This window comes from Diaphorina citri, unplaced genomic scaffold (genome assembly GCF_000475195.1).
Source record: "Diaphorina citri unplaced genomic scaffold, Diaci psyllid genome assembly version 1.1 scaffold293, whole genome shotgun sequence".
NCBI classification, from domain to species: Eukaryota; Metazoa; Arthropoda; class Insecta; order Hemiptera; family Psyllidae; genus Diaphorina; species Diaphorina citri.
The window spans coordinates 1-10,667 of NW_007377729.1; the positions used below are offsets into that span (position 1 = coordinate 1).

At 41.0% G+C, this 10,667-nt stretch overlaps 1 protein-coding gene across 1 annotated transcript; it reads right to left on the reverse strand.

The window, feature by feature from the left end:
• Window positions 1–1,127: 1,127 nt before the first annotated feature.
• LOC108252137 (protein Ycf2-like) lies at window positions 1,128–2,863 on the reverse strand. Its single transcript, XM_017443207.2, has 2 exons — window positions 1,770–2,863; window positions 1,128–1,572 (listed from the first exon to the last, which is right to left on the reverse strand). The coding sequence occupies exons 1-2, from the start codon at window positions 2,248–2,250 to the stop codon at window positions 1,208–1,210; spliced, it is 846 nt and encodes a 281-aa protein (XP_017298696.1). The 5' UTR covers window positions 2,251–2,863; the 3' UTR covers window positions 1,128–1,207.
• Window positions 2,864–10,667: the final 7,804 nt, after the last annotated feature.

Here is a 10,667-nt window from a genome sequence, read left to right on the forward strand (position 1 = left end):
TTGGAAAGGAAAATAATAAATCTGCCACAGGGCTTCGTGTTCATTTCCATAATCAGAATCAAGATCCAAAGCTGTAACTTGAGAGTACCTACGGTGCGTTGTGCAAGTGATTTCAACCTTTCTTCCGCTCTGGTGGAAGAACCGGACCAAATTCTTTCGTCGAACGTACAGAATTACAGAAGAAATCGGATAAGTACTTACTGAGGTTATAAATAGGAATTACTACCATAATCCAAGTGCACTATCGAAGAAGAAATCGGACAGGTACTTACTGAGGTTATAAATAGGAATTACTACCATAATCCAAGTGCACTATCGAAGCTAAAACCGACACTATGGAGCTAAAACCAAAACTGAACAGAGGACAATTCATAGTCAACCTCACGTCACGTCTTCCCAAAACCCGAAATTTTCTCTCAAGCCGACGCTATGGAGCTAAAACCAAAACTGAACAGAGGACAATTCATAGTCAACCTCACGTCACGTCTTCCCAAAACCCGAAATTTTCTCTCAAGTCCGAGAGTTTAGAAGTTTTTAATTAATACAGACAACCGCAATTGATTCTACTGTGTACGGGTAGGACTGTATTCTACTACCGCAAACTGGTAGATTACCAAAGCAGAATCTCTGCCCAGAATCGCTAGAAGACAGTTCAAGTGTTCATGTTTGTGGTCAAAACGCTGTATCGTCCTAGAAGAGATAATATTGTCCAGGCAATAACCTGGCGAGAGATGTACAGGGTCTAGCATTTCTATTTTCACTCGGACCAAGTTTTTTCCTGGTGTATTTCGTGGAAAATGTGTATAGTTCTAAGAGCTTTTTGGTGAAAGTTTATTTGATAATACTGCCTGTACGCTAGAAGACAGTTAAACTGTCCATGTTTGTGGTCAAGACGCTGTATCGTCATAGAAGAGATAATATTGTCCAGGCAATAACCTGGCGAGAGATGTACAGGGTCTAGCAATTTCTATTTTCACTGGGACCAAGTTTTTTCCTGGTGTATTTCGTGGAAAATGTGTATAGTTCTAAGAGCTTTTTGGTGAAAGTTTATTTGATAATACTGATTTATAAGTAGGATACTGGTTTTACAACATTTCCCCTCCTCAATGAAAACTGAGCTATCATAAAATACTGAACGAGGCCATGTATTTCTTATCACAGCCAGACTCCTCTCTCAATGCCTCCTCAAGATTCTCCAACTTCTTCATTACTGCTCAGCATTCTCAACATCTCCCTCCACTTCACTCTGGACATCCTCAGGTCTCATTTCACCCTCCCCAGCATCCCCTGCCACTTCTTCTTCTGCAGCTGGTATTTCATCTTCACTCCAATGTCCATCCCCCACAGCGCCTTCCACATCCTCATCCTCATCATCTGATATCTCATCAGCTAGCACCGCATCCACATGATCCATAAGAGAATCAAACTTCTTCATTATCTTCTGATCGTCCGTCAGGGATTGGTCATCCGCCGAGCCGATGCCTTGTTTCCTCAGACCGGACCTTACCCAGGATCCTAGCTGGCGTTCCAGATCTGCGCTGCTCACATCACTCTCTTCCTGTTCTGACGGAGCTGCGGATGAATGCGAGGTTGAAAGGAGGTCAGTACGTAACCATTTCATTTGACTTAATAGTGAAGAAGTGTCCATCTGGTGTGTGTCTATGTTATAAACTCCGAACAGCCCAAGAAGAATTTAAATAGAAAACGATACGAATAAAATTGATAGCTGATCTGGATCGACGGAAAAATCCCCCTCAAACTGAAATTACCTTGTAAAAGAGTGGCTAGGAATTCCTTTAAGTATTTCTGCAGAATATTAGCGGCGTTCAACAGTTCATCCAGCGTGACATTCAAATCCTCTGCAATGGCGCGAACTGTCTCATCAAACGCTTCCTCCTCTCGCTTCTTTTGCTCCAAATCTTCCCTCAGCTTCTTCCTCCCTAGGAAGCCGCGCCAGAAGGATTGAATCTTGCGTGCAGCCGCGTCCAGATCATCAGGTGAGAACCCACACACGAGGAAATGATTGACAAACGCTGTCGATTCCTCAATGACCTGCGCGCGGAATTTCACCCCGACATTCATGGCGTTACGAATCCGCAGTAGACTCTCCAGATACTCCGCTATAAACTTGTACAGGTTATCTGGCTGATGACGTAACACTTCCCGTGTGATGTCACTGACTAACTCATTCAGACCAGGAGGGACTGGATAGACATGGCGTTCACCATGGACTTGAAGAGTGTAGTTCATAGCTTGCGTTCTATCTGTGTTTATTGTCGCTGCAGTGGAAACACCATTTCCCTCGGGAAAATAAAACGGAACTGGGAATTGCGATATGAAATAGTGGTAGTGGCTAAGCCTGAACTAAATCAATAGTATACCCGAGCTCCCCGGGATATGGGAATCGTTCTACATCGTGATAATGCTCCCTAATGTTTCATCTTTTGAAGGCGTTCCCGACAATTACATTATGCAGTCGAAACCTGACCACTGCATAGCGTACGATACCTGACCACAGAACATGGTATGCAATTATATGTGATGACAGCCGATTTGGAATATCTATAGAGGAGATCTACTACCACTACCCTAGTACTAAGGTTACCTCTCACAGGTATAACCCATTCTTGGAACAAAATTACAATGCATTCCGATTGACCTATATTCAAGTGAAAATTCCTGCAAAGCTTTCCCCCCTGGATAATACAAAACAAGAATGTCAAATGAAGCACCCACCACAAAGATGCAATTCCGAGTATTCCACTCATGATATCAAGTAAAATACAAAACCCAAGGTGCAACACCAAAACAGTGCAGAAAATTGCAGATGAGGAGTACAGTGGCACACCTGACAAACACAAGATGCAGCAGGAGCAAGTCGTTGTGGCAGGCCACAAAGATGCAATTCCGAGTATTCCACTCATGATATCAAGTATCTAAAATACAAAACCCAAGGTGCAAAACTAAAACAGTGCAGAAAATTGCAGATGAGGAGTACAGTGGCACACCTGACAAACACAAGATGCAGCAGGAGCAAGTCGTTGTGGCAGAAGTAATGCAATTACGAAAAATGACGCGCGGTCACAACATGAATATTTTCTACATGGGATTCCTCCTCCTCTTGTTTTCCCTACCATCTACCGATTCACATTATCAAATTGGAAAATTGCCATTCAACCCCCATTTATCACATTCGTGTGGCTACAGATTCAGTACCTCGTACCTCACAGCGGGTCACAACATGAATATTTTCTACATGGGATTCCTCCTCCTCTTTCTCGTTTTCCCTACCATCTACCCATTCACATTATCAAATTGGAAAATTGCCATTCAACCCCCATTTATCACATTCGTGTGGCTACAGATTCAGTACCTCGTACCTCACAGCATCTTTGTGCATTTCTGTTTCTACATCATTTCTGTTTCTACATCTTGAGGGGGTTTTTTGTGCATCTCCACTTGCGCAGAAGCCCAAATGCCTTTCAAATCTTTCAACTGTAGACCTGGGTGTAACTAGTTTATCTTCATTCTTCATGTTCACAAATAATGTTCCGGACACAAGACCCTTTTCCATAAACCTGTATAGAACTGTAACGGTAGAAGGGCAGCCTATAACGAAACAAGAGCTGTATGTTGAAAAATGCCAGGCATTCCTGTGACCAGAGATTTCCTAGGAAAAGTCAAAGAGAACAGAAGAGGATTTGAAACACACATTTACATTATGTACGAGTGAGATACTCCTGCATTTCATTCCAGTCAGCACTCCTTTCTGTTCCTATATATGCTTTGTGTTCTGCTCCTGATATATTCTGACCTTATGCTCTGCTCTGGCCTTCTGTTTTATTCTGTTCCTCCTATATCCTGTCTTGCTTATTCTCTGTTCTTGAACTGTGTCCCCACATATAGTCGACGGCCATCGATCGATGTCGACTGAAACCGTTAACACTGCCTTGACAACATCGATTCACCTCGTCGATCGCCGTCGCCCATGTGTGGAACAGCTCTCAATCTTCACCCTGAATATTTGTCCCATCAGGTATGAGACGGTAAAAAAAGAAGCAAATTATTCCGGATACCTCCTCTGTGTACTTACTCTTATCTCGTGTGTGTTTCAATTACTTTAAGCTCCACTTGAGTGTCAACTGATCCCTTCTTCAATTGAAAAGATTTCCGAGTTTTGAAACGAGGTGAAAGAAAAACTGTGCGGGACTTGCAAATGAAACACTTGCTGATATGGGATTCCTTTTCTAAAACTCTTCTCACCTCTGTAGGAAATCGGATAGGTACCTTATACTTACTGAGGTTATAAATAGGAATTACTACCATAATCCAACTGCACTATCGAAGCTAAAACCGACGCTATCTATGGAACTAAAACCAAAACTGAACAGAGGACGATTTAGTCAACCTCACGTCACGTCTTCCCAAAACCCGAAATTTTCTCTCAAGTCCAAGAGTTTAGAAGTTTTTAATTAATACAGACAACCGCAATTGATTCTACTGTGTACTGGTAGGACTGTGTTTTACTACCGCAAACTGGTAGATTACCAAAGCAGAATCTCTGCCTGTACGCTAGAAGACAGTTAAACTGTTCATGTTTGTGGTCAAGACGCTGTATCGTCCTAGAAGAGATAATATTGTCCAGGCACACATAACTTAGAGAGAAAACTTGGCAAGTACACTATTTCGAACATGGATTTTAATACCATCGCATCAATGGTGATGGAAAAGCTTGTCAAAAAATGAAGACATAAACGCGGATTTCAAGGACGTTTTCTGTCCCAAGCTCTCAAGACGCTGAAAAAGTAAACTGATTTGGCAAAGGCGACTGGCGACATAAGTTGATTTCGTTATATGAAACTCCAATCAAGTATGTAATTGTTTTTTGTTTATCCGATACCAATTAAAAACCCCACCACCCTCAGCGACATAAACTCATAACAATCATCTTCCTACACTACATTTTCTGACACCCATATTTATGAACAAAATGCTGGCTCTCAAGTTCGTGCTAAGCATAGTCTCAAGGCATTTGATTGGTCAATTTTGACTTGAGACTGATCTAAGAACGATCATTCTTGTTCATAAATACGAGTGTGAGACTCTGAAGCAAAAGTTTACATCAGAATCCACATCTCCCCCACATAATTGCTGATTGCGTATCGCATGAAACTCACGACGAACAGAGGAATCAAATTTCAGCCTCGTTTCTCAAAGCAAAGGGGATGATTTTTCGTCACGCTGAAACTGAAATTCCCGAAATAATGTCTTGGGTAGCACCCTCACCCTCCCGAACGATTTTTTAAAATATTGGAAAGGAAAATAATAAATCTGCCACAGCGCTTCGTGTTCATTTCCATAATCAGAATCAAGATCCAAAGCTGTAGGTAACTTGAGAGTACGGTGCGTTGTGCAAGTGATTTCAACCTTTCTTCCGCTCTTGTGGAAGAACCGGACCAAATTCTTTCGTAGAACGTACAGAATTACAGAAGAAATCGGATAAGTACTTACTGAGGTTATAAATAGGAATTACTACCATAATCCAAGTGCACTATCGAATACGACAGTTCAAGTCAAGTCGTTTATCAAGAAATAAGGGGGAGCGTTCCTCTTCTCCCATCAGTGTGTGTGAATGTTACTTAGAGCCGGAGCTGAGGTACATTTTTTCTACCTCATAAGGTACAAAATTTTCTTCCTATGGATCTGATGGGGGTTGGCGAGTACATCGACACTATCTATGGAACTAAAACCAAAACTGAACGGAGGACAATTTAGTCAACCTCACGTCACGTCTTATTTCCCAAAACCCGAAATTTTCTCTCAAGTCCGAGAGTTTAGAAGTTTTTAATTAATACAGACAACCGCAATTGATTCTACTGTGTACGCAGCTCATTAATGATATAAGGGAGTTGATACCGCTGCACTTGTGCGGAAGTTACTGCACACCTCTTACTCAACATAATGCATTCACTAGATCAGTGGTGAGTGCTGAGGTACAGACATTTAGACAGGACAAAACAACATTGTAACTTTCAAAATTATCTGCAAATACACTTGGGACAATCACTTGTAAACTGCACACCTCTTACTCAACATAATGCATTCACTAGATCAGTGGTAAGCTGGTAAGTGCTGAGGTACAGACATTTAGACAGGACAAAACAACATTGTAACTTTCAAAATTATCTGCAAATACACTTGGGACAATCACTTGTAGCCTGTACGCTAGAAGACAGTTAAACTGTTCATGTTTGTGGTCAAGACGCTGTATCGTCCTAGAAGAGATAATATTGTCCAGGCAATCACTTGTACAGGACATGGAAGGAGCCCAGAATCCCAGATATTGTTTTTGGGCGTCCAAGGGGTATATAATCTTCCCAACTCCGTGAGATAGGTACCATATCTTTCGTGTTTCTCAAGTAAACTAGTAAGTATCTTAGATGATAATATGTAATCCACTGCCTATCCAATCCAGACAAGGTATCCATATCCACTACCTATTCAAGTATCTATTATCCACTAGAATTGGATTTAGGTTCCGTGAGGCCCGTGGCATATTTGTGGGTGAGAGAGAAATACTACTCGCCAGGACTTGCGGTCTGTGGTAAGTGCCTCCGGATGATTTGCCTGACCTGACTCTACAATAGACATCATATGTGTTACGACGCTGTGTGCAGCTCATTAATGATATAAGGGAGTTGATACCGCTGCACTTGTGCGGAAGTCACTGCACACCTCTTACTCAACATAATGCATTCACTAGATCAGTGGTGAGTGCTGAGGTACAGACATTTAGACAGGACCAAACAACAATGTAACTTTCAAAATTATCTGCAAATATACTTGGGACAATCACTTGTACAGGACATGGAAGGAGCCCAGATATTGTTTTTGGGCGTCCAAGGGGTATATAATCCTCCCAACTCCGTGAGATAGGTACCATATCTTTCGTGTTTCTCAAGTAAACTAGTAAGTATCTTGGATGATATGTAATCCACTGCCTATCCAATCCAGACAAGGTATCCATATCCACTACCTATTCAAGTATCTACTATCCACCACTAGGTTCCGTGAGGCCCGTGGCATATTTGTGGGTGAGAGAGAAATAGTACTCGCCAGGACTTGCGGTCTGTGGTAAGTGCCTCCGGATGATTTGCCTAGTAAGTAAGTAAGTATCTTAGATGATATGCCTATCCAATCCAGACAAGGTAAGTATCTACTATCCACTAGAATTGGATTTAGGTCCCATGAGGCCCGTGGCATATTTGTGGGTGAGAGAGAAATAGTACTCGCCAGGACTTGCGGTCTGTGGTAAGTGCCTCCGGATGATTTGCCTGACCTGACTCTACAATAGACATCATATGTGTTACGACGAATCGTACAGTAATCAACTAATAGTCTTACCAATCATCATCCTTGATAGGAACACTTGATAGTAGTCCCGTTCCTCCTAGTTCCTACCAATCACATCCAATTCTTGAATTGAGTGTTACGAACATCAGAAGAATGAAGATTGCCAAAATGTTAATACCTACTTGACAAGAATGTCAACATCGAGCCTAAAAGCACTTTCTGCTAAATAATTTCCAATTTCCAACCACATCCAAGATTCAAGGGACAGTCAGTATAGACATGGTCGTCACCAAAAGAAGATTGCACTGGTTGCAGTTGCATATTGCACTCAGGAGGTGAATGACCTCTTCACTGTCTACGAATTGCATTCATTGACCCTGCAGACAGGACAATCTTGCTGAGTGGAAAACTTAAACAATACACTTGATAGTAGAATAGTAGTCCTGTTCCTAGTTCCTACCAATCACGTCCAATTCTTGAATTGAGTGTTACGAACATCAGAAGAATGAAGATTGCCAAAATGTTAATACCTACTTGACAAGAATGTCAACATCGATCTTTTTTCCCCTTTTAATTTTTCCATCAATTGTCGAATACAAAATCGCGCTATTTCCTCGGATAAGGGAACAATGAAAATGATCTCATATTGACTATACGTTAGGAACACTTGGTAGTAGTCCCGTTCCTACTTCCTACCAATCACGTCGATCTTTTTTCCCCTTTTAATTTTTCCATCAATTGTCGAATACAAAATCACGCTATTTCCTCGGATAAGGGAACAATGAAAATGATCTCATATTGACTATACAATATACATTTTAGAACCATTATTTCTTTACTGCTTTATCGATCTTTTTTCCCCTTTGTAATTTTTCCATCAATTGTCGAATACAAAATCGCGCTATTTCCTTGGATAAGGGAACAATGAAAATGATCTCATATTGACTATACAATATACATTTTAGAACCATTATTTCTTTACTGCTTTTGAAAGAATGAGAAAAAGAACGAGGGGTGAACAACAAAGGAGCATGTAAATCCGTGCACATTTCTACACAAATTGGAAACACCTGTTTCAATTTAAGAGATTCAGATTTCCAGAATAATATTACAGAAACATTTCCAGCAGACATCACCTGTTAGTCACAAAAAAGAGAATAGAATAGAATATTTTTTTTTTCTTTGCAAGAGGGGACAAGGTGTTTAAGGTATCCAATATTAGAGCCAATTATGAGACGTCCTACAAAGAGGTGGACCGAGGTATAAAAGCCGACAGTTTAATTTATGGCAAGGTCCTAAATTTAAGGTCAAGAAGAGAATAGATTAATAGATTTTTTTTTTTCTTTGCAAGAGGGGACAACGTGTTTAAGGTATCCAATATTAGAGCCAATTATGAGACGTCCTACAAAGAGGTGGACCGAGGTATAAAAGCCGACAGTATAATTTATGGCAAGGTCCTAAATTTAAGGTCAAAATGTCAAATTTATTTATTTGCTTCTTTTAATATCCATAATAACCAATTGCTGAATTGGCTCAAGAACTTGGTCCACCTTTTTCCATAGAATAATCTAAATACATATTAAAATATAAATTTTAAAAGACAATTGAGATTCGACATTCAACTAAAGAAAGTTTGGTGAGCTTTCGGGAATACTCAGATTCCCATCGTCAGACCAAGATCGCGAGAGAGGTGTTGACTCTACGAGCGCTGGAGTTGAAGTGAGACTATGGTATGCGGTTTAATAGGTTTTGATAATATTGTTAGCACCGAATACTCCCAGAACTGTAATGGGGTAATATAACTAATGGGTAACAAGGGAAATCCGGCTCCGAAAGGGCCAAATAATTTGTATGTGTAGAAGTTTATCTTTTCTAATCAATCTCTCATATCCCGTGCTGTTTGCAGCGGGGTAAACCGAATTTTCTAAACACTCTTGCGGGGAAGTGTGACCATGATGGATGCTACTCTGTCCTCTGTTGAAGATCTTTTACGAGATCCTCTACATATTAGGTAAATCTCAATCCTCCATTATTCTGAATTCCGAGAAATCCCCGATCGAACAATGAAGACAGCCAAACAGTGATGTAAAAGGGGCTCCGACACCATTTGGTAAGTTTCCTAAAAGTTACCGTCCGAAATTTGATAGCCTCAACAGTCAAACGTAAATTGTTGGTTTTGTCTGCTCCTTGAACCCAAGAAGGTTTTTGGGAACATTGGAATGGCTCGCGGGCCATCAGATGGTAGTCGTACTCTAGCAGTTCGACTACATTGGACCACAGTGTTCTCTACTCATTTGCTAGTCGTGGGGGAGCAACGAATAAAAAAAGCAACTGTTTTCAGCCGTTTCCAGTGATTGAGGAGGATTGAACGCATCTCATCAGCATAATCACGGATACTATAGGCAACTACAGCTATTCTCTCCTTCTGTTTTTCTTTCACTCTCTCTCTCTGAAAATCCACGTTCCTGTACTCTAATGATTATTCTTCCACAGCCTTTATGCGACAAGGAGAGAGGGAGAGGGAGGGGGAGAGAGAGAGAGAGCTCTTATCTTTTAACAAGATAGAAACACATTATCATAATCGTAACAGAATACTAGCGTGATGAGATACATAAATGACATACAAGACATATGTAGAGAAAAAGGGGGAGGAGAAAACTCAGACAGAGGTTGGGTAGAAGAGCTCCTTCAGGAGAACCCTACCACAAAGAAAGCCAGATAGAGGGAACTAAGGTCAGCCGAGCTGACAGTGTGATGGTTATTCTGGGTATTGTCTCGTAAAGGAGATGACGTTGCATCCTCACAGAAACTGCCAACAAAAGACTCCATTTTCTGATCTTTCTTTATAGTATAACTTCCTCTTGATTCACAAAATTGCGTAATCACAATGAAAATTTTACGACTTTACGTAAAATTTCCGGCCGCCAATACAAAACTACGAGGAGGAGGAGAAGGCAACGAGGACGAAGAAGTAGCAAAAGAAGCAGAAGAAAAAGAAGATAACAGAACATAAACATGTGTTACCCACTACCTCCTCAAACCTCCTATCAACCAGCACACAACAGAACTAACAGTAGACAAGCACCTACATACATCTGGTGAAACTTTCTGCCCTGTTTCCTTCGAAACATTGAACAACCAGACCAACAACAATTATGCTATTGGAAGATAATGAGCCAATCGGCTAAGGTTTGTAATTATGCTAAACAAGGACAATTTCCCAACGTACGTACTTGTTGTAGTACTTTAGATTGATCTGACGATGTAGAACCATAGCGGTCCCTATATTGCGCAGAAGTTGAGTGGTGATGGTG

What these genes read in the sequence shown, in the direction of transcription:
- LOC108252137 (XM_017443207.2), bottom strand. Translation starts at nt 2,250, where the DNA reads ATGAACTACACTCTTCAAGTCCATGGTGAACGCCATGTCTATCCAGTC. An exon ending in CCTAGCCACTCTTTTACAAG is followed by an intron (nt 1,573 to 1,769) that starts GTAATTTCAGTT and finishes ATTCATCCGCAG; the next exon opens with CTCCGTCAGAACAGGAAGAG.